This window comes from Rhinopithecus bieti, unplaced genomic scaffold (genome assembly GCF_001698545.2).
Source record: "Rhinopithecus bieti isolate Rb0 unplaced genomic scaffold, ASM169854v2 scaffold_3912, whole genome shotgun sequence".
In the NCBI taxonomy this organism is placed as follows: Eukaryota; Metazoa; Chordata; class Mammalia; order Primates; family Cercopithecidae; genus Rhinopithecus; species Rhinopithecus bieti.
In genome coordinates this window covers 899,398-926,925 of record NW_016804439.1, presented here as the reverse complement: position 1 = coordinate 926,925, position 27,528 = coordinate 899,398, and the positions used below count along the sequence as shown (strand labels likewise).

Here is a 27,528-nt window from a genome sequence, read left to right as displayed (position 1 = left end):
GGGAGCCCCGGGGAGCCACGGGAGGGGCGGACGGAAGCGGCGACTCGGCCGGCCCGGGGCGGGCGGTGGGGTGGGCCGGGGCGGGGCCACCGCGGGGAGGACGGCGGCGGCGCTGCGACTTTTGAAGTCCAAACTGTCGTCCGGGCTGGTGCCGCGCGCTGCCTCCGGGCGCCCGCTTCGCCTCCCGCGTCCTGCCTGGCTGCCCGGGTCCCCGCGGACCTTGGGTCGCTTTCAGGAGTTTAGAGAAAGCCAGGTCTTCACGTTCTTGTAGGTTGCAGACCTTAACGAATTGCAGAGCGCAACAAAGGGAACGAGAACCCGGGCGCCTTCGCAGCCGGAGCGGAAGCCGGAGTTGGCTGCGGCCCGCGTGCCCTCCCTGTCCGTGGGGCCCAGACGCGTGGGGACACCCCCGCCCCTCCACGCATCCACTGAGTCTCTCTCTCCCTCCCTTGTCCTAGCCATGGAAGGGCTGGAGGAGGCAGAGGCCAACTGCTCCGTGGCGTTCGCCGAGGCTCAGAGATGGGTGGAGGTGAGTGCCTTTCACTGCTCTCCCTTCCGCAGGTTGTTGACTGCCTCGGGGCGGTCATCGCGAGGTGACTGCAGCACCGGTCACTCTGCACTTTAGCCTCCTTCGGCGATCCAGCCGGCGTGAAGAAGCTGGTTTGCTTGTCCACTTTTGGGGACTCTGCGGGTTCTGCCTGTTCTGCATCTTAATGTCCAGCTTAAATTAGCGCTACCCTAACCCCTGGCCCCCGACGGTGTCACTGGCTTCCTAGGGCAGAGGTGGGCGCTCGCCCGCCGGGTGTCGGCACCGCGCGTCTGGGAGGAGCAGCGCGGTCGGCGTCTCTGCGGGGCACAGCCTAGGGCGCGCGGTGCAGAGCTGGGCCAGGGCTCTTGGGTGCCTTCCCTCGGGGTGCCTAGAAGTGGGGATGCCCACCTTATACCTGAGAAGCCAGTGTATTCAGTGTGGAGGGGGGAGCGGAAAGGAAGGGTGGATGGGAGGGCAGGTGTAGGAGGTAACACACGAAGGCCCACCTGGAAGGGTGATTTCTCTGGGGCCGCATCCAAGCCCAGGGAGTAGGGGCCGGGACATGTGCTTTTTCATTTTCAGCTTTGATGAGACTGAGATTCTAGGGTCACTCACTGAAGAGTTGTTACCCTCCCAGCTGTGTCTCACAGACAAGATCTTCCATTCCCTTCTTTCCCCCTGAAAAAGAGCGGGTCTCTTCATTAATGCCTTGGGGCTACATTTATCTGTAGAAGGTTAACATCAGGACTTCTAGCCGTTATTCTACTGGACGCTTTTAAAACGAGGCACAAGTCTTCTAAGCAGATGTGAATCAGGAACATCTGCTGAAAATTGTGGCGTGCACCAGCCCTGCAGTCATTTAGGAGTTAGTGATGCCACGTGCTGGTTTAGTTAAAGTATTTAAAACTTTGAATTAGGCTTCAAGATTATTCCACGGAAAAAACAACATGTTTAAGAATTCTAAAGCGAACAGTAATTGAAAATAATTTATTTTTCCTTAAAGAAATGCACGTATGTGTGTGGAAAGAAAGAAACTTTAAACGTTACATTTCTTACGCTAAATAAAGGAATGTGAAATGTGAGTAGCATTACCCACGGGACAGTAGGGAGATCTAAGGAATGAGCTTTTAGTGTCTTTTTAGATTGAAACTTTGGTCCGAAGGTGACTTAGAAAGATGTGAAGGGAGGGGCATGGGAAGTTGAGAGAAGAATAAACACTGTATTTTGAATTGAAATGAGAGTGGAAAAATTCCAGCAATATAGTTAAGAGAAATAACTTCCCTCATTCATAAACTTTGAAAAGCCAGGACTTCCAACTGTAATTTTCCACTAGCAGTGTGTGTTCTGCATAATTTAGAAAACAAACTTGCCATTTTGTGTTTGAGTGTTGGGGATTGAGGGAGGGAGAAGGGGAGACATGGGGACATGTTTTGGCCATACATGGCTTCTGTGTGGAGTTTGCATCTGCGTGGTTTGTATTTTCTTCAGGAAACGTGAATACAAATGATTTCACACGCTTCCCTCTTTTTAGTATGCGCATTTTGGAAAATGATGAATTCCTTTTTTGTCCCTGCTTGCTCATAATTATGTAGGTTTTCTCCAAGAAATTTGTATGTAATGAACAGGGGAAAAGTGTATTGTGATAAAAGATATCATTGCGCATAGTACATGTGGTCTATATTCACTCTCATCGCAGTCTATGTAAAGGTGTTCATCAGCAATGATTTGGCACCTCTATAATGTATTTTCATCGTTAGCAGAGAGCTGGATCTTCCTAAAGGTACTGTCATATCCTTTTAATATAGTTAATGAAATTAAAATTATTTTTTTCATCCCACTTGGAGCAAGGCAGTATGTTTGTCTTCATTGTGTGTATGTGAGTAATTTACATGTTCAGATACTTTTAGTATACTCTGGGCATTTGAAATGACCACAGTGTGCTTACTGTTAGGGCTGTTTTGTTTCTCCAGTGTCCACGTTTATCTCTCTTGTCAGCTTTGCCTTTGCCACCAAAGCACATATTTTAAAATATTGTTCTTGCCAAAAGAAGCAGGATGAATGACTCTGTCATTGCCGCAACCTCTTTAAGAACCCCTAATTTGAAGATAAAAGGTTGATTCAAATGTGTATTTGTAAAATATTATTTCTCTGGCTTGCTGATATTCTTGCTACATTTTGCCCTATTCCTTTACACATTACTGAAATATAGGAGGGTTTTTAAATGTATATATTGTATATGTATGTACATATATACATATGTATTATATATTCTATATGTATTATATATAATCTGCTACTTTTATTCTCAACTGCAGCTTTGAGTACCCCAAAGTCAACTCCAATATCCTTGTAAAGTTTTGAATGGTGACTGGACTCCATGTCAGCATCTCCTTGCCATTTCCATTTTCTATCTGTGATTTTTAGTAGCTAATGTCTTATTCTCATAACCAAAGTTTATTTTTTAGAGTGGAGGAGAAAGAGTGAGGTAAGAGCTGGTGGTTATTCTTATTCTGCCAATTATTATCATTTTATGAATCTTGTTTTTATTTATTTCAAATTGTGCTTATAATACTTGAGTATACATAAAAACTGGTTTGTCTACTCATGCTAATTTTGCAATTCAAAACAAATGGAGGAAAGCTGCCCTTTAAGATAGCTCAACATGATGATATTGGATTATTACGTGGTTGGAAAGGCTGTTTGAAACATTAATAATGTAGCAGGGCTGGTTTATGATTAAACACTAGTTTAAAACCAAGTAATGGTTTGAAGGCAAAGGCAGAGGGGAAGCTTGATTCTAGCAAGGCTACGCAGTGGCTGATGAAGTGGTAGAAAATACAGCCTGGACTCTAATTTTAGGCCTCTTCTGCAGTACCTTTTAATTTTCTATGCCTAATAGTTGCCATTGTCTCTCTGTTTTGGGTCATCTGAAAGCCATGTGGTAAACAGACAAAATACTGATGAGATTGAAACTGGGGTATGTAGCACTTTGCATTGGCTGGTCACGGTTTTCTAGTCTGTAAGTTAATGTTGCTATCTAGGTTGAGGTTCAAATACAATAGTAATTTTTATGGCTGGAGCAGAACAGGCTAACTTAATTCACCACTTGTCTGCTCACCTGCCCTTCCTGTTATCTCTGGATTGGATTTTTTCAGTATTGTTGTCACCCTGTAAGGGATGTCAACCTGAGCTCATTGCCAAGTCTGGCACTAGAATATCAGTCCTTCCTCACTTCTAATTGGTCTGTTTCTCCACCTGCCCCAAGTTTTATCCTTCGGGAATGTGCTGTTCACCATCTTTTAACTTTTTTTGACTTTGGTGCTAATGGAAGTATTTTTAGTAATTATATATAATTTCAATCAACAGATATTAAGACACTATGGTAAATATTTGTTAAAAATTGTAGTGTTACAAAGCAATTCTTACACTAGCTGCTGCAGCTAAAATCATTTTAAAGGGTTGCATGTGAAGGACTTGTAGTCTGAGTCTTCAAGTGATTTTAGCTGCAGCAGCTAGCGTAAGAATTGCTTTGTAACACTACAATTTTTAACAAGTATTTACCATAGTGATTACAAGCGTGAGCCACTGCGCCTGGCCCGGGCTCTGATATTTAAATCCTGTAGGTCTCAGGTTTTTCCTCTTAATCTCCCCTGGTGGTTGTGCCAGTTAAATGGATGCTGATGGTAGAGCAACAGATGCTCCCTAATCCGCTGCTTGTGTTTCTTCTTGCACAGAATGCAGTTTTGTCACCTCCATGTTTTTGTATCGATGGAATACTTGTTATTCCTTGTAACCTGGTGAACACCTCTTCATTCTTCCATACTTGGGCTAAAATCAACCTTGTGAAGCCGCATGTGGCTTCAACCAATGTGAAGCCTTCCTGAAATCGCCAAACCTCCAGCCACACGCATTCCTTTCTCTCCTGTCTTACATAAATCTCTTTTTGCATTTTGTGGTTCTATTCGTTTTTCTATATTAGTCTATGAGCTAACTGAGGGCAGGAATCGTATCTTATTTATTGCTTGAGTGTTTGGCATGGTGCCTGCTAAATGCTTGTTGAATAAAAGCACGAATAAAGTTGTAACCTTAACAACACTACAAAATAGGATTTTAAGGACCAGAACTCATTTCTTCTTCCAGTGGGAACTTGCTTCAGTGTCTTAAGCTTTATTGGTTGTAGTTGTTTGGTTGGGACCGGCTACAGGATGTGTCTTCATCTGCATGCCAGTATGTACTCATCTATTTACTCAGCATTTCCTCTTCTACCTCAGCCCTCTTCCTGAGTCACCTTACTCTACTGCCCTCCACTTGATGATTTCCCTCACAGGGACTTACATTTATCATCTCAAAAATACCTACTGTGTGCCAGGCACTTGCTGGGATTATAGATTCAGTCACCAAATTCTTAGCCCTTACCTGGACCTTCAAAGAGATGCAGCCCCCATGAGAAGCAGATGCACAGACAAACCCAGCAGTGCCATCAGATAATGAAGTTCATCCGGTGCACTGTGATGGGATTGGCAGCCCGAGTCCACCTGGTGAGTCAGGGCAGGTGCACAGAGAAGGCAGCATTTGAGCCGAGGCTGCAGTGGGGCTAACCCATCTCTGCACTAGGCTGGAGCATTTTGGCCTTTTTAAACTTGTCGTGTGTGAAATCTTGAAGTTGCTTACAGCATAGCTTCCAGACGTTGCTCAGAGTAATTTATTCTTACTGAAGTACCTTACTGAGGTAACATTTTACCTACAGTGAAATGCACTGATTTTAAGTATACCATTGTAGGAGTTTTGTCAGACCTATATGCCCAAGTCACCAGAACCCAGTCAAGATGCAGAACGCTTTTTATCACTCAAGAGAGTTTCTTCCAGAGAGCACATGAATCTCCATTCCTTTGGTAAGCGTCCACTCTTTGATTTCTACTACTATGGATTTCTCAAGGTAAGTTTGAATGGCCAAGAAATGCCTTAATACCTATTTCTTTTTTCCTCTCACTTTTTTCTTTTACTTTTGTTTTCTGAGACAGGAGCTCACTCTATTGCCCAGGCTGGAGTACAGTGGTGTGATCTTGGCTTACTGCACCCTTCGCCTACTGGGTTCAAGTGACTTTCCTACCTCAGCCTCCCGAGTAGCTGGGACTACAGGTGTGCACCACCATGCCTGGCTAATTTTTGTATTTTTTTTTTTTTTGTGGTAGAGACAGGGTTTCACTGTATTGCCTAGGCTGGTCTCAAACTCCTGGCCTCAAGTGATCTGCCAGCCTTAGTCTCCCGAAGTGCTGGGATTACAGGGCATGAGCCACCACACCCGGCCCCATTTTTTTCTTTATGCAGTGTTTTGTTATTTCTTGAACACAGTATCTTTATATGGGAAATAAAGTATCCTAGAAAAGAGAGGGGTGGCAAGAGATGAGGGAGCTCATGAAATCCTCTTGGGAAGGAACTGATTTACACAAATAGGAACCAGGGCAGGAATGCCGTTAGAATAGCCTGACTCCAGGAAGTGTAAACAGATATGTCAAAGTATTTCCTGATGAACTGGGAGGGTTCCAGTGCAGTGTCAGTCATTCTGGATTCTTGCAATGTACTGATGCATTGAAAGATAGAAATGGACTTATTTCATAAAGTGAGGAAAAATGCAAAGAACTTGTAGCTTTAATAAAACAGGGTGTCAGCCAGACATGGTGGCTCATGCCTGTAATCCCAGCACTTTGGGAGGCTGAGGAGGGAGGATGGCTCGAAGCCAGGAGTTTAAGACCAGCCTGGTCAACATGGCAAGACCCCATTTCTACCAAAAAAAAAAAAAAAAAAAAAAAAGGTGGCACACACCTGCAGTCTTGGCTGCTTGGGAGGCTGAGGTGGGAGGATAGCCTGAGTCTGGGCAGTCGAGGTTGTGGTGAGCTGTGAATGTGCCATTGCACTCCAGCCTGGGTGACAGAGTAAGACCCTGTCTCTAATAAATAAATAAATAAATAAATAAATAAATAAATAAATATTCTTGAACCAGTTAGAGAAGTGGACCCACTGGGTGAAAAAGAGCGAATGATTGATTTATGGTTCTTGACACACATGATCAAGATACCCTCTGCAACTTTTGTGGCAGTTTGCAGAATGAGCAGGGGTTGAGGGCACCATTTTCTCCATATTCTGGCCCAAATTACAAATTGTTATTTGTATTTTCCCTCTAAATGAACAGATGAAAGACACATTGTCCTATCTTTTTTATCAGATTATTAGAGATATTAAACATTTATGTAACAAATGACCCATTGGGTTTCCTCCAATGAGGAAAGATGAAGCTGAGAAAAGGAGGGTTCTGTTTCCTCTTAAGCCACAAAAGGCTCAACAAAGTCACAGTTGGCCCTTGTGAAGAAGCCTTGAAACCTTGGTGTTTCTTAAGCCATTTGTAAAGCATAAATCTTAAAGCTTCTCCTAGGCTTAGAGAAAAGAGGAATGGTGTCCTGGATTGGACCACAGGGAGTATGCCGATTTATTCAATCTGTGTTGGTTCTTGTCTTTTGGTGCATTGCTCTAACTCTCTTTCTCTCTGGATGCCAAGAGTGCTTTGGGTAGTGAGGGACTGCTGTTGAGACTAAACACCCCATTCACCTTCCCCCTTCCTGTTAAGATTGCTTCTCAATATACCAGCATTTGAATTACAGAAACATACTAGCTTTGTGAATGCTAGTTAAGAAAAGCAAAGCAACATCAACATATTTGCCCAATTCTTTTAGTGTGGAAGAAATACACCTTGCAGGTGAACTCGTTCTTCTAGTTAGCATCTGCAGACTGAGTTGTTTATGTTGTTCCTGTGCCCCAGAGTTCCTGACAGAATGTTTCCAAATACTTGTTGAATGAATGAACGTTTTGTATCCAATCAAAAGGTTCGCCTATTTAATTGATGTTTCCAGATCTCCTTAAGCCTGTTAGGAGAAAAATGTGTTAGAGCTGGAGGAAATGATAAATTATGCATGCCTGTACTTTTTAGTTTTAAATAATGATTGGTTGTATTTCTTTGAATACAACTGCAGGTTGTATTTTTTTGAAAACATGTTTGATGTAGTCAAAGCTCTTAATAAGGCTAATAGCTGTCATATATGCACAACTTTGAAACAGGTTTAACACATTCAACCTGTGGCTTTGCTTAAAGAGATGGACAATAGCAAGTTCTACTCTGATGAATTACAGCACAGTCCCATGAACAGCCTTTCCAAAGATTTTAAAATACCCCAGTAGTATGCTCAAAGATTGGTTCTCATTCCTGGGTACAGAATGCTCAGTTTGGTGCTTGAGTGCATTTTTATGTTGGTATACAGCACTAGACCTTCTGTCTGTCTTTAGGCATAATGGGGATTGTCATGTAGGAGAGATTAGGAAATTTTGTATGGACTCAGAGGGCAGAACTGGTAATAACTGGTCACAGTGAGACTTTTGACTCAGTGTTTTGAAGATCTTTCTATGAATATAGCAGTGCCCTACACTAGATGAGCTGACTTGAATAGCAAGTTACCTGCTAGTGAAGTATTTGTGTGTATATGTGTGTGTGTGTGTGTGTGTGTGTTTTACAAAAGAAGCTGAATAAATGACAAAGCAGCTAGTATTCTTGAGTTTCTACCACATGCATGACATGTGGCAAGTGCATTATACCCACATACCTTGTAATGAAGGACTATTCTTACCTGAGGATGTTCTTTTCCAATGAGGGAAAAGAGAGGTGAGAGGTAAAATAATTTACTCAAGGAAACACTAGAAGTAGTAAATGCTGATTGAGGATTCGAATGCCCACAGCCTGCCCTCTTAGTCATTATATACTCTGCTGCCTGGGAGGGGTGCTGGCCAGGTAGTTCATCATTGTTCAGGAATTTAGAATCAGAAAAGAATGGGCTCTCTGTTCTTGTTCCACCTAAAGCTCTAAGATTAGCTATTTTTTTATACATGACAAATCCTATACAACTTCCGCTCACCAGCACAAGTTCTTTCTTGTGATGTTGGTGCCATATTAGTACATGATCATCAAATATACGTAAGTTACAGAATTGCCAATAGATATTTTTTTTCTTTTTTAGAGATAGGGTCTTGCTCTATTGCCCAGGCTGGAGTGCAGTGGTATGATCATAGCTCACTGCAGCCTTGAACTCCTGTACTCAAGCGATCATCCCACCTCAGCCTCTGGAACAGCTGGGATTACAGGCACACACCACCACACCCAGATAATTTAAAAATTCTGTCGTAGGGACAAGGTCTCGCTTTGTTTCCTAAGCTGGCCTTGAACTCCTGGCTTCAAGCGATCCTCCCACCTTGACCTCCCAACCTCTTGGAATTACAGGTGTGAGCCACCATGCCCAGCCAGATGGACACTGTTGAGCAATTGCCGACTTTAGGTTTATATGTTTGACTGTATTTTAGTGATTGTTAATGTTCAATAAATCATTTAAAGTATTAAAAAAGGGAAACATTTTAATATAACATTGAGTTATACTTTGAGCTGGAATAGGAAATAGATATCTAAGTAGTTTCTTCTATAATTTATAAAAGTATTACCTTCTCTCATGTGACCTACATTTCTGTGGTTCATGCATACCAAAAATTGTACAGATAGTTATTGTATAGTGCTTCAAAATACATGTCATGTTTTGATTAGGATTCTTTTAGTTAGTGTTTTAGACTTGTTAGTACCAAAGCTGGGACCCTGATGAAATTTTTTTGCCTTCTTGACTGGATTGAAATTTGATCTAGATGGGTGAACAGGGAAAGAAATATCTGAGTTATTTTGTTATACCACCATTTCATAACATTCAAAGGAAGGGAGGTCATTGCCAGCCTCATTATAAACTTTCATTGTGACTTGGCCCGGGAGTTTGAGGCTGCAGTGAGCTATGATTGCGCCACTGCACTCTAGCCTGTATGACGGAGTGAGACCCTATCTCAAAAATAAATAAGTAAATAAATAAATACAGGAAGGAAGGAAGTTCATTATGGAATTAGTTTTCTCATGAGAGTTTACTGTTTTCATTCTACATGAAGAAGGGGACAATAAGCAAACATATTGCCTCTGCACCAGTATCAAACGCATTTGGAATTTACCCTGTGTTACGAAGAAAATATTGTCAGTCTATCAAATGCATCAGATAGAGTTGGTGATAGCTTCCTTCTCAAACCCTTCATTGCCCTCTAGGTTTTTCTTCTATTTCACTTGGTGTTTCTAATTTTTTTGTGCTCAGTCCTCCTAATTATTGTCATCAGTGAATGTGAGAACATCCAAAGGTTCATCTTCCATGTCTTCTTTTCTTTGTCTACAACATCTTCCTAGCAGGTGTTATCAAGTTCCTATGTCTTCTCCACGCTGATTGCTTCCATATTTACGTTCCTGACCCTGACCTTGTCCCTAAATTTTAGTAACTACTCAAGATTTCCCACTGTAGGTCTGATAAGCATGTCACGCTCACTGGGTTCTAAGCAAAACTCTTAGTACTACTCCTTCCAGACCCCTTTCTAGTCTTCTCCTCATCTCCCCAATGTTTCTGTCTTAGCAAATGGCATCATTGTTCAGCCAGTTGCTCAGGCTCCCAAATTTGAAGTCATTATTGACTCTTGTTCTTTTTTAACATCACACCACACATCTAATCTGTGAAGAAATCCAACTGGCTGTCTTTTCATATATATCCAGAATCTGACCACTTCTTGCCACATCTGCCATCACCTTTCACCTATGCTGTTGCAGTAGCCTGGACTCCTTGCTCCCAAATAGCAGCCAGATTCCTCTTTAAAAATGTAAGTCAAAGGCCGGGTGCAGCGGCTCACGCCTGTGATCCCAGCACTTTGGGCGGCCCAGGCGGGCGGATCACGAGGTCAGGAGATCAAGACCATCCTGGCTAACACGGTGAAACCCCGTCTCTACTAAAAATACAAAAAGTTAGACAAGCGTGGTGGTGGGCACCTGTGATCCCAGCTGCTCAGGAGGCTGAGGCAGGAGAATGGCGTGAACCCGGGAGGCGGAGCTTGCACTGAGCCCATATTGTGCCACTACACTCCAGCCTGGGCGACAGAGCAAGACTCTGTCTCAAAAAAAAAAAAAAAAAAAAAGTTAGAGATTATACATCCAACTCTGCACCCTCCTCCCCTGACAATGGCTTTCCATTACATTAAGAATACAGTCTGAATTTTTAAGGCAGTCTCTAGGGCCCCACATGATCTGTTCCCTGCTTGCCTATCTCATCTCCACCCCTACTCTTCCACTTGCTTACTGTGCTCATACTGGTTTCCAGCTGTTATTCAGATGTACAGAGAAGGGTTTTACCTTTTTTTAAAAGAACATTTTTTTGAGACGGAATTTTGCTCCTGTTACCCAAGGTGGAGTGCAATGGGGTGATCTCGGCTCACCGCAACCTCCACCTCCTGGGTTCAAACGATTCTCCTGCCTCAGCCTCCCGACTAGCTGGGATTACAGGCATGTGCTACCACACCTGGCTAACTTTTTGTATTTTTAGTAGAGACAGGGTTTTTTCATGTTGGTCAGGGTGGTCGCTAACTCTCGACCTCAGGTGATAACTAACGCATGCCTCAGCCTCCCAAAGTACTGGGATTACAGGCGTGAGCCACCGCACCTGGCCTGGGTTTTATCTTAAGGTCTTTGTCTTGCTGTTCCTTCTGCATGAATACATTTTCTTCATTTATTCAGGTCTTAGCTTAAATGATACTTCCTCTTCCTTCCCACTGCCATTATCCTCCCTTGTCACTCCATACTCAGATTTCATTGCACTTATTATCACCTGCCTCTGCATTATATATATGTGTGTGTGTGTGTTTGTTTTTGTTTGTTCTGCTATTTCCACTAGAATATAAGTGCCTTGTGTTCTATAAGGACTTATTTTGTTTTCAAGTCGTGAATAGTGCCAAGTATTTACTAGGCACTCAGTAAATATTCCTGAGAAAAGTAAGTGGATGAATGAACAAATACCTCTTAATTCTTTATAGTTGAAATCTTTTCAGCCCTGTGACATGATTGACTTCTTGGTTATGCTTCATTCAACAAGAGAAGTCGGTTTTGTTGTATTAGTTGGGTTTTCCCCTGCTTTTTCAAGTTCTATTCTAGATTGAGCAAGTTTTGAACATGTTTTTTTTTGAAAAAAAGCAAGTTTAAACCATGCCAAATTTACTTTATTTAACCAATTCTAAAGATGCCTGAAAGTAAGCAAGTATCATAAAAAAAAGTCCAAGCAAATTTGAAGATGAGCCTTTTAGCTGAATACCCTGTGCCGGGGGATAATACATCATCATGAAACTTTGGGGTATTATTGACGAAAAAGATTTCACAACTCGCTGATTGAGTTGTGTCCTGCAGTTTGAGCATGGTTTGTAGTCATAATCGGAGACAGAGAAGCAGAAAATAGCTTTACCCTGTTTAAAAAAAAAATAGAAACTTTATTGAGAACAGGAAAGTTTCTATCATCTGCTCCAACTTAAACATCAGAGGCCCGTCTCATGCTTTGAAAGGGGTTGCACTTTATACCAGTTTTTTAAGGGAATTATTCTGAAATGGCACACAAAACTGAGGGTGGAGGCTTTCAAAAGGGTTTTGTTCAGAAGTGAAGGGAAAAGGGAAGTTCCTGATCTGATTTTGTACGAACTGATTTTCTCTTTTCTTTCTTTTTTTTTTTGTTTTTGAGACAGGGTCTCGCTCTGTCACCTGGTCTGGAGTATAGTGGTGCAATCATAGCTGACTGCAGGCTTGAATTCCTGGGCTCAACTGATCCTCCTGTCTCAGCCTCCTGACTAGCTGGGGCTATAGGTGTACCGCCACACTTTGCTAGTTTTTAAATTTGTTTTGTAGAGACAGGGTCTTGCTATGTTACCTAGGTTGGTCTTGAACTCCTGGCCTTAAGCGATCCTCCCACCTTGGCCTTCGAAGGTGTTGGGATTGCAGGCATGGGCCACTGCTCCCAGCCTAACTTGTTTTTTATGATTGTTTCTAGCTGTTACTTGAATTAAAATATATTATTATTTTAAAAAATCGTTTAATATAATATATATATTTTTTACAGATGATAAAAAAGAGGTTCAGAGAAGCTAAGTTTCTTCCCCAACACCATGCGGCTGATGCCGGCAGGCCCAGTATTAGATCTGTCTAATAGAAAAATCAAGCTCTCGACCCCTTCATTCATCTTTCTCTGTTTCTCACCCTCCCTTGCATAGCCTTGCCTGTTGTTTGGCGTGTACACATCCTGTTGTGCTATTGGCTATTCCATGTATCTGCCTCTGTCTTACTCACTTCCTTGTTTCACAGTGTTAAAAAGCATAGAAAAGTGATTGGACTTAATATGGCGTGTAGTGTAAATTCACACTGAAGTGTAAGTAGATACTATTAAATAACTTTCTTGTGCTGGGGTGGGACAGGGCCTTAGAGACTGTGTGTGGTGAGGAAGGGACCAACAGAGCACTTGGCGGTCTATCAAAAGCATCAGAAAGAGATGGTGATAACTTCCCTCTCAAAACATTTCCTTCTTTGCCCTCTGGGTTCTTCTCCTGTTTCACTTGGTGTGAAATACCTTCTGGGTACTTGTCCTGTTAGGGAGGAAACAGCTATGGGGCAGGATAGGAATTAAGTACGGACATGTTGGACGGCAAGGCTACAGGAAGCTTGAGAATGGGAAAAGCATTTGGAAACTATTGGAGAAGGTCCTTCTTGACCTGAATCAGAAAGTTGATGCGTGGAATGTAACGTGGAAGGCATTGGATTTGGGTAGGGGTGGTGTGGGCATGAGCAACGATTCACTGAATTGTCCTATGGGCAGGACAGTGAAGCTAGAAGTCTACTTAGTGTGGAAGGTACTGATTTGAAGGTAGTAGGAATTACAAGACCTGAGACCAAATACTGGATATCAATTTTGATTTTTTTAAAATGTCCCATCAGATGATGTTAGAATCTGTTTTACAGAATGGGTCAGTGGAGGGGAAAGACCATATTGCATATTAGAGGATTAATAATTGAACTTTGGAAAACATCTTCTGTTAGGAGGACAGGAAGAGAAAAGGGCAGTGATCGTCAAAAAGCTAGTAGAAAGCTAGGAATGTGTTAGAGATCTTAAGGGAAGCACTGGTTTTATGAAAGATAAGTAGAGAGTAGGATTATGAATAGTGTTCCGGACTAGAAGTGATCAAGGGAAAAGAAAATGGGAGTAAGACCATTGAACTTGGCAAGACAGTAATCTATCACTTGTTGATAGTATAGATTTGGAGTGTTGGTGTGGGAGTCAAATCAAGCTTGGTAAAATTTTAGTGTAGAGGGGCAGGCACTCCGAGAAGGAAGAGGTCAGAAGAGCTATCCAAGAAATCAACATTCTCTCATAGATGCTATTTATTTGTATTCACAAAATCATTCCCTACTGTCAGCTTACCTACCTTCTTGGATACATATTAGAGGTAGAAACCTTTAATATCTAAGGAAATGATATTCTGAGACAACCAATCGGAAAGAATCATTATCGTCTGCTATATAAAATACTAAAGTTGATGCACACTGCTCTGTTTTAGAAATACTTGATCCACTGAAGATTGTTTGGGGAGGTCACTTTAATCTTCTTCTGAGATTATTTCTCCTTTCAAAATGGGGGAAAATATCTCTCATGTCCCCAGGGTTTTAGTTCACAATAGTTTAGTGAAAATACTTCGTTTTTAAAATTTTATGTTTTTGTAGAGATGGGGTTTCACCATGTTGCCCAGGCTGGTCTCAAGTAGTCTTCCCACTTTGGCCTCCCAAAGTGCTGGGGTTACAGGCACGAACCACTGTGCCTGGCCACATTTTTTTCTTTTCTTTTCTTTCTTTTTTTTTTTTTTTGAGACCGAGTCTTGCTCTGTTGCCAGGTTGGAGTGCAATGGCACCATCTAGGCCCACTGCAACCTCCACCTCCCGGGTTCAAGCAATTCTCCTGCCTCAGCCTTCTGAGTAGCTGGGACTACAGGTGCGTGCTACCATGCCCAGCTAATTTTTGTATTTTTAGCAGAGACAGGGTTTCACCATGTTGGCCAGATGGTCTTGATCTCTTGACCTCGAGATCCACCCGCCTCAGCCTCCCAAAGTGCTGGGATTACAGGTATGAGTCACCGCGCCTGGCCCATTTTTTTTTCTTAATGATACTTCATCCTCCTCTCCCCAGAGATCCTTGTGCTCATGTTTGCACTTCTTCACTATTCTTTCATGTCAGTGGATTTCTAATAAAACCTAAGGCTAGTTGACTTGACTGCAATGTTTTATATTGAAGGAAAAAAAATTTCCTGTTTATTGCACTGTTGAAAACATGGTAATATGTTCTGGGACTCTATTCCCTTCCTTTTAGCTACTATCTATGTGAATTTTCAGATTAGAATTGGGTTTATAGATTGCATGGGTTAAGTTTCTTCTTTTCAAATAAATTGACTTTTTTGTCTCTATACAGTAATGTTTATGGCTTTGTCTCAGCTATTCATTGTTCTTTATGTACTCTTCTTTCTTTAAATTACTTTTTGTATTTTTTCTGTATGTCTTTGGGTCATCTTACTAATTTAGCTGTTCTGCTGTATTTAGTTTGGAGGATTCAACTTTAAGATCTTCCAAGAAGAACATTTGCTGATGTCTTACTAAAATGAGCCTAATGAGCTATTTTAGAAAAGAAAACTTTTATAGTTTCCATGAAGAATATTAAATACATTTTAGGTGTTTTATTCAAAGGATAAAGTTTATAAAACTGCCTGTTTTTAAGCCAATTTGCAAACATTTTTAGACTTGGAAAATGCTGGTAATTCTTGAAAGGTATAACTTGCCAAATAGCTGATACTTTTGAAGTATGGCCTTAGTTCTGGTAAAAGAATGTGGTTGATGGCTACACTGTAATTTACAGTAACGCTTTTTATGTAAGGAAATTAATGTACTTGGCTTTATAAATTCCAGATGAGTTTCTAGCTCCTTATTACCAAGTTATTTAAAATTCATGTTTTGTTTTTCAGTTTAGTGTTTTATTTTTATTTTTATTTTTTGAGACAGAGTCTTACTCTGTCACCCAGGCTGGAGTGCAGTGGCGTAATCTCAGCTCACTGCAACCTCCACCTCCAGAGTTCAAGTGATTCTCCTACCTCAGCCTCCCAAGTGGCTGGGACTACAGGCACGTGCCACCCACGCCCAGCTAATTTTTGTATTTTTAGTAGAGACAGGGTTTCAGTTTGTTGACCAGGGTGGTCTTGAACTCCTGACCTCAGGTGATCTGCCCGCCTCAGCCTCCCAAAGTGTTAGGATTACAGGTGTGAGCCACCATGCCCGGCCTCATTATTCAGTTTAGTTACAGCAACCATATCTGTACCTGTACCTTGTAAAACTGAAACACTTTTGGGGAAAATTGCTTTTTTGGTGGGTCATTTTGTGGTACAAGCTTATGATGTGGCCAGTGCCTCCACATTTGGCCTTGTCTGGGACTAAAAGATGTCAGGCATCCTCTGCTTGTGACTAGTCCGGGTCTTAAAGGAGATCAAGTTCAAGACCCTTATGGAAGTTCTGGTAGTGCCATAAAGGAGAACTTTCTTGAAAGCCCACCTAAATAGTTCTACTTACTTCTCATTGGTTACCCTATCTGTAAGGGAGTCTAAAAGAAGTTTTTAGCAGAGCATGTCACTGCCTTCAACGATGTGGGTCATCTATTACTAAGGAAGAAGAGATTGGCAATGTTCAGTTGTATTTCTGCCACATTTACTTTCTGATTGTTCATTTTTCATAGCATTTTGCTTTTTTATGATTGCAATATATTGTTTTAGCTCCATGAGGAGATTATAATATTATAGTTTTGTTTTTCTTCCTGAATTGTCTCTGTTTCTTCCAAGTTCCTTTAATTTTCCCTTTTGGCTTTGGTCTCTTTTAAGTTGGAAGCTTCTTTTAAACTTTTGGTAGATCCTTGTCCAACTGCTTTCTGGATTCTCAACCAATCTCTATATCTAGTCATGTTCCTTACTACCCTTCCCTACCTGAAGGACCTGTTGCATCTAGATTCTGAGAATTTTCCAAGAAAACTTGCATGCTTTGCTACTGTAGTGTCCCTTTGCAGGTCTTGAAGTTTAAACTTCCTTCATTCTCTGTAGTCAGGTACCACTTCTCTATCTACTTTCCATCTTCCAAAAGTTTGTGCAATGTTTTCTTCTACTATTTTCTCTTTTCTGAGTCTCTTTGCTTTTGTGGGTTATTGACTTAAATTCATGCTGCCACTTTGGGAGGCAGTGAAGACAGAAATGCATAGCCAGTTCATTGTGTTTAACCACAAGTTCAGTGTGTGTATGTGTGTGTGTGTGTGTGTGTGTGTGTTTATTTTTAGATGTACATCATAGAAGAGTAGAAAACCATGGATTGAATGAAGGTTACAATTATTGCCAATGCAGAATTTCACACAAGTAAGATACATGCTGCTGTATTAAACTTAAACCCTCACTTTATTATACAATTGAATTGAGAGGCCTTATATAAATCATAAATCCACAGAGTATAATGAGTCAAAACTGAAATCATGAATTGAAGGGTAGTGAATGTAGGACAAGCAGAACATGAACATAAAGATAAACTAAACCACAGATGGATGCAAATTCCTGCCATATGTTCTGGTATCTGTGCAAGTAGTCATAAACTTAGTCTTTCTAGAAGTCAACTCGGGGACAGAATCATGGCCTCATCCATGCCCTTTATAGCCCAGCTTTTCCCTACACTCTTTCATTCACCTTAGGACAGAGTATAGAAGGAAATGATCAATGTCCAGCGTATAATAGATATTCAGTAAATATTTTTTTCTTAAACTTCTGAAGAAAACTTGCCCCTTCAAGGAAAAAAAGAAAGTTAACATACTTGCATATATTGAATATCTAAGTTCCAGTAACTTCAAGCATCTGTGTCCTATAAATAAGAAAACTGAAGATGAAATGGCTGAGGTAATTTGCCCAAGGAAGAGGAAGTCTTAAACCCAAACCCTGGATTCAGTCCTGTGTGCTTCCTGTGACATCATAATTGCTTCCAATGACGTCCATTCTGTGAATGTTTTATTAAAGGAGAATGACACTTTTGTGCCACTTTACTTGTAATTAGTTGTCTGTCTTTGCTACAAGCTTTTGAAGGGAGGTGCCAAACCATATAGCACCAAGACAGTGCCTGGAGCCTTAACGATAACCCAATAGAAATTTCTAAAAGGAAAAAATGCTGAATGAATTCAGAGCTTTGTGCATAATGCTGGTATTATAAATTATTATTTATTGAGATCTGAGACAGTGACTTGGACCTGTAGCTTCTGGAGGGAAGAAGTGCTGAGTAAGAGAAGGAAAGTCATCAGTACAACTGGTAGCAGTCTGTAGTGGCTCAGGTATTTTGCAGTTGAAAGGAATACATTACAGGTCTATAATGACAGAGTCCAGTAAATAGTTTTCTGTTATCCTAGTGAATTTACACTTGTAATTCTGGTGCCGTAAGTCAACAGATAATTCACAGCTTGCCATCATGAATATTAGAGATGTTTTTATATTTCTCAAATATAAACTTAGGTAAGTTTGTACCTAAAAATTAGCAAACAAATAAGTTAGCAAATATATCATTTCATTGTGTACTTTCCTTTGTCTTTGCAACCAGAGTGGATCTCTTGATAAAAAATGTAATTAAATCACAAGGTAACACTAAATCTAGGTTTTAATTCATACAGAAAAGTACCTTTCTCACTCTCGTCATCACTACACTATGCTGTACCTTTTCCCCAAATAAGAAATTTGGAATGTATATTAAAATTTCTAGCAGGAAACAGCTCACAGCTGACTTGAAGAGACTTTAAAGAAGGGGAGAGCTTACAAATCTGTAGGAGACCCTACAAAGAATTCAAGGCACAGAAGTAGCAACAGTAGGAAGACATCTTCCTGAACGGCCCAAAAGATTTGAGAAAGAAATACTGTTGCCGAAGCCAGAAGAACAAATCTGGGGCCAAGGAGGAGGACAATCAGGCTGAGTTTTAGTTTATGGGATTTCTTGAGAGACAGTGACAGAGAAAGGGGAAGAATTAGCCTGATGTCTCCGTTCTTTTTTCTCGTTTTCAGCCGGCACATCCCACCGGTCAAATCCAATTGGAAGCCACTGGCCAAATAGCCAAGATGATACAGTCTCTAGGATGCATGCTCCTGTGGCACAGGAAGGGAGTGTGATTGGATCTGGTAGAAGCCAGATAATAGATGGGGGTGGGGGGGCGGTTAGGGATGGGGCAAAGAAAATAACCAGGATAGAATACATTTTCCTTTGCATCTCTCTTTCCCTGTGGCCTATCGTTAGGTCTGGACTGAGAATTTTCCTAGCAGGATTTTCTTTGTGATTTTTCCCTATTTAACATTATATATTCAAGTCTCATTACCCAGCATCTTGGTCTATTGTTGTATTTTGTCCTCTTCATCTTCTATCTCAAAATCTCCAATACATGCTTAGTTATGCTTATTTTTCAAATATTTTCCTTCCATCCCCTTTTAGATAATACAGCTTCTTTTTCTTTCTCTTTCTTTTTTTTTTTATGACAAAGTCTTCGCTCTTGTCACCCAGGCTGGAGTGCAGTGGCGTGAACTTGGCTCACTGCAACCTCCGCTTCCTGGGTTCCTGCCTCAACCTCCCAAGTATCTGGGATTACAGGCGCCTGTCACCACACCCAGCTAATTTTTGTATTTTTAGTAGAGATGAGGTTTCACCATGTTGGCTAGGCTGGTCTCGAACTCCTGACCTCAGGCAATCTGCCCACCTCGGCCTCCCAAGGTGCTGGGATTGCAGGCGTGAGCCACTGCGCCCAGCCGATAATACAACTTCTGAATCCTTGCAGATCTGCAAGTTTCTATCACCTGAAAGGTGAGTGGTTTCTTATCTAGCTATAGAAGTTTCAGACTGTGGAACCCGTCCCTCTGAAATGTGTAGAGTTGTTCCACAGTCTTCTCATTTCCAGCGTTGTGGATGAAAAGCCTGTTGGAAACTGTTACAAGCTTATCTGGAAGCTTCTTATATATTTTAAAAATATTTTTCTTCACAAAATGTTAGGTTTTATCTGACTCAGTGACATTTATTCTATTTGATTGTCATCTTACATATTTTTGCAACTTCTTTTGTTTGCATTTAGATTTTCTACAGATCTTTGCAGAGTCTTGCCATGATTTCTATCTCTTTGTAAAAGTGTTGCTCTGTAGTTGGTATTTCTTTGAGGTCTCTAATGTTGGTAGTGCTGATGCTTCCATTTATCTGCTGAATATTTCTGTTCATGGATTTTATATATGTATATATTTGTTTTAAAAAGGTCTTTTAAAAAAATACTTACTTGAATTTCCTGAAGTGCTTGTTGTTTCTTCAAGTTGTCACCTGTGTCTTCCAGGAGCTCGAATTGGTTAGCAGTTGGGAAGGTTTTTCTTGTTTGTTTTTTCTTTGGCTGTTGGACCCCCTGAGGTATGTGGTTAATCTGTTCTTGTGTTGTCATTGCAGCTCAGGTCCCATTTCTGGGCTGCTTTGTGTAATGGCAGCGCAGTGGTTTCTATCCACGTGGCAGGCAGTGAATCTGCAGCAAGTCCTTGCCCCATCTTGAGATACTAGCAGGAGATGTCTCTGCTTGGTTCCTTCGTTTTTCTGCCTTCAGGAAAACATCTCTACCTCCTGTCATCCTGGAAGCCATGGCAACTGTTGTGGTTATTCCCTTCGGGATCCAGGTCTATCTGTGGATCACTTTGTCCTATAAACTGTGGGCAAAGCCTTACCATGGGGCTCTTCCACTCTTGGTCTTCCAGTTCTCTCATGCTGAAGCTAAGATAGTTCTGCAGCAGTTCTCTTGTCCACTCTCTGGGGGCCAAATACTTTGCCTGGAACTGTGGGTCCAGGGGAGGTGTTTGGTTTGGATTTGAAGTTGGGAGAGGAAAGAAGATGGCATTTAATATGCTACCACTTATTATTATGCTTAGAAATGCTTTAGGCTTTCTGTAGATGCACTATTAATATTATATTTTTGCCCATCTACCCAGCAATTCAGATTGGTAATTCACTTTTAAAATACATTTTTTAAAATTTAAATTCAAAATTTCCATCATTTAAAATTGTTTCTACATTTCAAAACCTTGACTGTAACATTTTCTCTTAAGTTATGAGTTGGGAATAAATGTGTGCCTATTTAGTATGCTAAAGGGTTGTCATAGTTATGGTTTCTGGGGTGCCATGTTTAGCTTGTGGTTAGTAGACTATAGGAGGTTTATAGTTAGTGCCAGTGGAGAGAGATCCTAGCCAACAAGTTTCATTTGGATGTAGAGTGTGTGGCTCTTGGAAAGGTTACATCAATTCTGTTGGCTATGTAAAAGCTCCGCTCAGGACTGGCACATGCACATTCTCCCTGAGGACCCCACCCTGTGGAGAGGATTAGACTTCTGGAGCCTCCTTTTCCCTCCACTTGTTGAGTCATCAGGCCTAGGATGAGCCAGGCTTACTCTTTAATATTACATTGCTCTGTGTCCCCACAAAAAAGATGTGTTGAAACCCTAACCCCTAGTACCACAGAATGTTTCTTATTTGGAAATAGAGTCCTTACAGTGGTAATCAACAAGGGTTAGGGTGCGCCAAATCCAGTGTGATTGGTATCTTTAGAAAAAGGGTAGATTGGGATACAGAGGCAGGCATGCACAGAGGGATGAAGGCCGTGGGAAGATGGAGAATTGGAGTGATGCTTCTACAAGCCAAGGATGCCAAAGACTGCCAGCAAACCACCAGCCTGTGGGAACAGAGAGGCAAGGATCTGTTCCCTGTGGGTTTCAGAGATAGCATGGCCATGCTGACACCTTGATTTCAGACTTCTAGACTTCAGAACTGTGAAATAATAAATTTCTGTTGTTCGAAGTCACTCAGTTGTGGTACTTTATTACAGCAGCCCTAAGAAATACCAGCAAACACTCATCATCACTGATACCCTTTTTGGGAATTTTTGCCAATTCCATGGGTGCAAAGTATCTCATGTATATGTGTGTGTGTATTTTTGGTGACACCAGCAGTCAGTTTAATGAGCCAGCAAAGGAACACCTGAAGCATAGTTATGAAACTCCTGAACTACTTTGAACAAAACGAGAACTCTCAGATAATATGATCCAGATCCCTGCCAGGTAGAAGAGAGAATGAATATGAACCCACCCAGTGAATCAGATTCTCTTTGAGTGCCACGGTATTCCTCAAGGACCAACTTATGGTTTTTAAATTTGCATTTAATACTCCTGGGTTTCCCTTTCAATGAATGTCCTTCTCATATCCTTTTGCCATTGGTTACTGGATTTCTTATTAACATATAGAAGTTTTTTTGTGTATATTTTAGATATAATTCCTTGTTATATTTAGATGTTCCAAATATCTTCTCTAAGGCCCTCACCTATTTGTTACTTTTGTTCTATAGGATTCTTTCTTGAACAGATTATTTGCTTTGATGTCACAGCCATTCATTCTTGTTTTATGGTTAAGAATTTTGTGGATCCTTAAAACAAAGATATTCTCCTTCTGATGCCTTTATAATTTTATATTCACATTTGGGTAGCCAATTAATTTGGATTTTATGTTTGTGTGAGGTATGAGATAGTGGCCAACCTTTCCCAGCACTGTTTTGGCTTTTTTTTTTTTCCCCTTCTGTTTTCCTAGCACCATGTACTGAATAATCTATTCCTTCCCTCCTTGCTGCTTCCTTAAAAATACATCAAGGTCCTTATACACATTCATTGCTTTTTGAGTTCTCCCTAATTTGTTTTTCTCCTGCTGTACCAGTATCACTATTTTTTATTGACTTTGAGGTGTGTCAAATAGGTAGTGTATCTTCAATTTTTCAAAATTTGTTTAGCTATTTATAAATTTGTATTTTTCCATGCCAGCATTAGAAATAGTTTGAATTTTTTTCGAATAATCTATCTAGTATTTGATTAAAATTTATTGAAATTTTAGATCAGTTTGGGGAGAATCAACATCTTTACAATGTTTTGGCCCATCTGTGAACAGGGTATATTTCTTTATTTTCCAATTCTTCTTTAATATTCCTTTAATATATTTTTAAAAAGTATGACTAACTTCTTATTTATCAGATTAAATTTAGGAACTTCATAGTTTTTGCTACAGTTCTGAATGGTATCTTATTCAACTATATCTTCTTTTTTTTTTTTTGAGATGGAATGTTGCTCTGTTGCCCAGGCTGGAGTGCAGTGGCACGATCTCAGCTAACTGCAAGCTCTGCCTCCCGGGTTCACGCCATTCTCCTGCCGCAGCCTCCTGAGTAGCTGGGACTACAGGCACCCGCCACCATGCCCGACTAATTTTTTTTTTGTATTTTTAGTAGAGATGGGGATTCACCATGTGCCAGGATGGTCTCGATCTCCTGACCTCGTGATCCTCCCGCCTTGGCCTCCCAAAGTGCTGGGATTACAGGCTTGAGCCACTGCACCTGGCCTTCAACTATATCTTCTAATTGGTTGGTGTAGAAAATGCTATTGAAAAGTTTTCTATTCAGGAACTCAACTCTTATTAATTCTTAAGAGTTGATTTTTCTTCTCTCTAGATGATCAAATCATCTCTAAATAATCAGTGTTTTATCTCTTTCCTTCCACTCTCTCATTATTTTTCTCTTATTACCTTGGTCAGCATCTTCAGCCTTATGTGATATCTTTGACTTGTTTCTATCTTAATAGGAATGGGTCAAAAGTTTCTCTAATTTTCTACTCTATGCTGTAACTTTGATATATGTCTTTAACAAATCAATTTATAGGCACTTTCTTTTATTCCATGTTTTGAGAATATTCATCACAATTGGATATTGAACTATATCACATGAATTTTTGGCATTTACTAAAATTATGTGAGTTTTCACCCTAATCCATTAATGTGGCGAAATACAGTGGCAGATATTATAATATTAAGCTACCCTTGTGTGTTAGTCTGTTTTCATGCTGCTGATAAAAACATACCCGAGACTGGGAAGAAAAAGAGATTTAATTGAACTTACAGTTCCACATGGCTGGGGAGGCCTCAGAATCATGGCAGGAGGTGAAAGGCACTTCTTATATGGATGGCAGTGACAAGAGAAAATGAGGAAGAAGCAAAAGTGGAAACCCCTGATAAACCCGTCAGTTCTCGTGAGACTTACTATGAGGAGAATAGCACGGGAAAGACCGGGCCGCATGATTCAGTTACCTCCCCGTGGGTCCCTCCCACAACACATGGGAATTCTGGGAGATAGCAATTCAAGTTGAAATTTGGTGGGGACACAGCCAGACCATATCACCTTGCTTTCTTGGAATAAAAAAAGCAATTTTTTGTGATTATGAATTTTAAAAATATTTGATTAGCTTCTGTTATTTGGTATTTTTTTCTAAGACTTTTTCCTTCTTGTATTAAGTGACTTGTCCCTGCATTTTGTCTTTGGGTCTTAGTTAGATCTGTAATAAAGATTTTATTAGCCTCATTAAATGAACTGTGTTGCCTTCTCGCTTACTCTGTCATGTGTAAAAATATTTTAGTCTGGGACATATTTCAGGGGAGTACAGATTAAAACTCCATTCGTTTCTGCATTTATGTTGGCATTTCATATGATTCTAAAAGTCCATTCTAGTTAGATTCTCAAATGTTAGTTAATAGTTTATAATGTTCTTGTAAAACAACTCGGAGTATTCATTTAGAAGATACTTATTGAACACTTCCTGTGTTCTAGACAATGTAGGGGCCAGGGAAATAGCAGCAATCAAATAGAGAAAAGTCTGTGGCCTTGTGAGACTTACTTGCATTTTAGCAAGAGAGATTAAAAAAGTACACGTTAGGTGACATTGTATTAGGTCTTTGTTTATTGCCCCATTTTACTTCGTATTTTTCTTATTGTAGTTTATCCTTTAAAAATTTTTTAAAATTTCACAAAATTCCTATCTAGAGTTATGTTTAAGTGATCATTTCAAAGAACCAATTTTGTTTCATTTGCCTTTTTTAAATATATATATATGTTTGCAGGGAATGGCATCTCCATTGCATCATTTCTGCCCTTTTCTTTAAATCCTCCTTCTTGTTTCTCGGTTTTCACACTTGCATTTTCCAACTTCTTAATTGGCTAGCTGATGGGGCGCCATGCATCTTCAGTGTACAGTGTTACTGTACCAGGAGAGCTTACTGCATCTTGCTTTTCTCTCTTCACAGGGTCTTTGTTATTTCTGCTTTCTTTCAGATTATTCTGCTTACCAGAGGCTTGGGGCTTCATGGTCTCAGGAGGTTGTAGAGTAGGCCATCTACTGTGCTATCTATGAGTAGAAGGACCCTGGTTCCTAAATATTACCCCACGAGTTTGTCATGTTTTCCATTTTTAGAAACCTAGTCCCTTGAGTCTTGGAGGTTTTGTTTCTGAGCCCCTTCCTGAGTAGCAGGAGAAGAGGTGCCTCATTCCTTGTCATGAGTTTCAGGTAGGGGCTAGGGTTGACTGATAACAGATATTTTGGCAACAGAATTCAGAATGTAGGTAAGAGAGTATGGACTTGGTTAAGTGATGCAAGGCCACAGACCTTTTGCCAAATGTGTATTTTCACATTTAATCTTCTCACTGGTCATTTTAGATTACTTATGCTAAGAAGTTTTAATAATTCTCTTGAGCAGTAGTTCTTCCTTCTACATATTATCTTACTACTTTCTTTGGACCTCTGTTGTATATATTTATCTCCTTTAAAATGGTGATGTTTGCACAGCTTTGTCTCCCTTCCTAATGAGAACACTGAAAGGGCTGAGACTGGGTTTTCATCTTTGTGTTTTCCATCGTAATGTGTATGTACAGTAGGTGCCAAAGGAAAGTTGAGATGTATTAAACGAAATATTGTCAAGCCCTACTTTTAGGCAGACAAAGTAATTTCTTAATATTGGAAAGCCAAGAATAAAATTCACATCTATGAAAATGCTTTGTAGACTGCTTTATGTGACCATGAGCAAGTTACAGAACTTCTCTGTGCTTTAGTTTTCTTTTTGCAAAGTGGCAGTAAAACCTGCTTCATGGGGTTCAGAGGATGAGAGGAGGCAAGTAAGAAGCTGTTTCAATTGGAGCAATGAGGGAATATGGTCAAATGTGGACACCAGAAGTAAGGAAAAGGGCCAGATTCCAGAAAAAGTAGTTAAGTCATCAGGCATGAGTTCCAGCCACTGCCACCTGTTTCTAGTTCCCGTTCCTCATCTCTCAGGCTGAGCACACAGGAGGCATGGAAAATGTCCCCTGTGCCAGTACTGTGATGTTTGGAGTGCATCTGCCCTGGAAGCAGGTGTTCTTGTCCCCTCCTGTGCTTTATTTTTACGTTATTTGTATTTTGACAACTGTTTTGAGCTAGTTTGCATGCTATAAAATCTTTTCTTCTTTATTAAAGATTCTTAAGCATTCTCCCACATTATCATGATAATTTAGTGTTACTTTTTTACAGTGGACTGATATTTTCTTAAATGGTATGCTTTTCTGTTGCTAGCAGTGATACATTGTAAGTGTTTTGTATGTGGAACTTATAACTTCAGATTCTGATTTATTTGCCATTTTAAATTTTGTTTATAAAATTATTTTGTACTGTTAGGTAAAAAAGCGACAGTTTAACTGAGAGGCTACTCACCCTTAACTCATGACTCGCCTTTAGTCATATGTTAAATTTTGTAGATCAAAACTTTTATTTTCTGACAATAGAGCTGCTAATTTTGTTCACTATGTGATACTCAAAATTCTTATGAAAGCTATGGATTCGTTTATTAAAAAATGAATATAAGCACACATTTTGCACATAATTTAAGTGGTTTCATGAATCCCGTGAGTCTTGTTCAATGGAGTAAACAACTCTAGCTAGGGCGGATGTCATGTCTTTTACACCTTGAAACAAAGTTTGTTTTTGTTTCTGAGACAATCTTACTCTGTCACCCAGGCTGGAGTGCAGTGGCATGATCTTGGCCGACTGCGGTTGTGACCTCCCGGAGTCAAGAGATCCTCCCACCTCAGCCTCCAGAGTAGCTGCAGCCACAGGCGTGTGCCCCCGCACCTGGCTAATTTTTGTATTTTTTGCAGAGACGGGGGTCTCACTCTGTTTCCTAGGCTGGTCTTGAGCTCAAGCAATCTGCCTGCTTAGGCCTACCAAAGTGTTGGGATTACAGGCGTGAGCCACTGCACCTGGCGAAACTAAGTTTTTTCATGTGCCAAAAGTTTTTCTGTGTGGTCCAACTCATGGAAGTTTTAGAAGCTGATTATTTAACCAGGGTTATAATTTTCAGCTACTTTTTTGCATCCTCATTTACCTTTACATTCTTGAAATGTTAGATTGTTTTTACAATTACCATGTGAAGGTCAGTGAGATAATGATTAACTGTGAACGAGGACTGTTCGAGCAAAAATGTTAATTCAACTGGCCTGGGGTTACATAACTCATGTTGGTGGCTTGGGTCTTATAAGGTACTTTCCTGTGTGTTTTCATCTGATTCTTTCAGAACCCCTCTCTGTTAGGAATGGCAGATGAAATTGTCATTTTTCGTATGAGGAAATGAAAACCCACTTAAGGGAATTATATACAGCTTTCAAATGGTGGGGTTGAGGCGAGGGCCTTTAATTTTTAATCCCAGTATTACTTATGGATTGAGTATATTTTCCCATGGGTCATTGTAGTTGCTAATTAAATGTATAAGTTTTTTTTTTTTTTTACTATAAATCTCTCTCTCTCTCTCTATATATAAAACTCTATATAAAACATATATATATTCTTTTGGGTTGACTGTTTTTTAGACTTATTTTTATCTAGTCTTTTCTTCTGTAAATTAACTCCATTCTCTTCCCTGTGCCAGGATTTGTTTCTAATGCTCCTGTGATGTTTTCTCTCTGCTCTCTAGAGGTGCCTCAGATTTTTAAAAAATTTTTTATATTCTGTAAATAGGATTTTGGAATAGAGAAAAGTGAATGTAGGAAGTATGTCAGTGAATTCTTTTTTCTTTCTTCTTCTTCTTCTTTTTTTTTTTTTTT

General features: G+C 40.4%; 1 protein-coding gene across 3 annotated transcripts in view; it reads left to right on the top strand.

The window, feature by feature from the left end:
• The first annotated feature begins 88 nt into the window (after positions 1 to 88).
• LMO7 (LIM domain 7) overlaps positions 89 to 27,528 on the top strand; it is a 221,594-nt gene continuing 194,154 nt past the window's right edge. For 2 of the 3 annotated variants that reach the window (XM_017868333.1, XM_017868332.1), the window contains exon 1: positions 89 to 529. In XM_017868333.1, coding sequence (XP_017723822.1) covers positions 461 to 529 — 69 coding nt within the window. In that variant the 5' untranslated portion in view covers positions 89 to 460. The remainder of the gene's footprint in view (positions 530 to 27,528) is intronic. The other variant, XM_017868335.1, reaches the window with a different exon arrangement.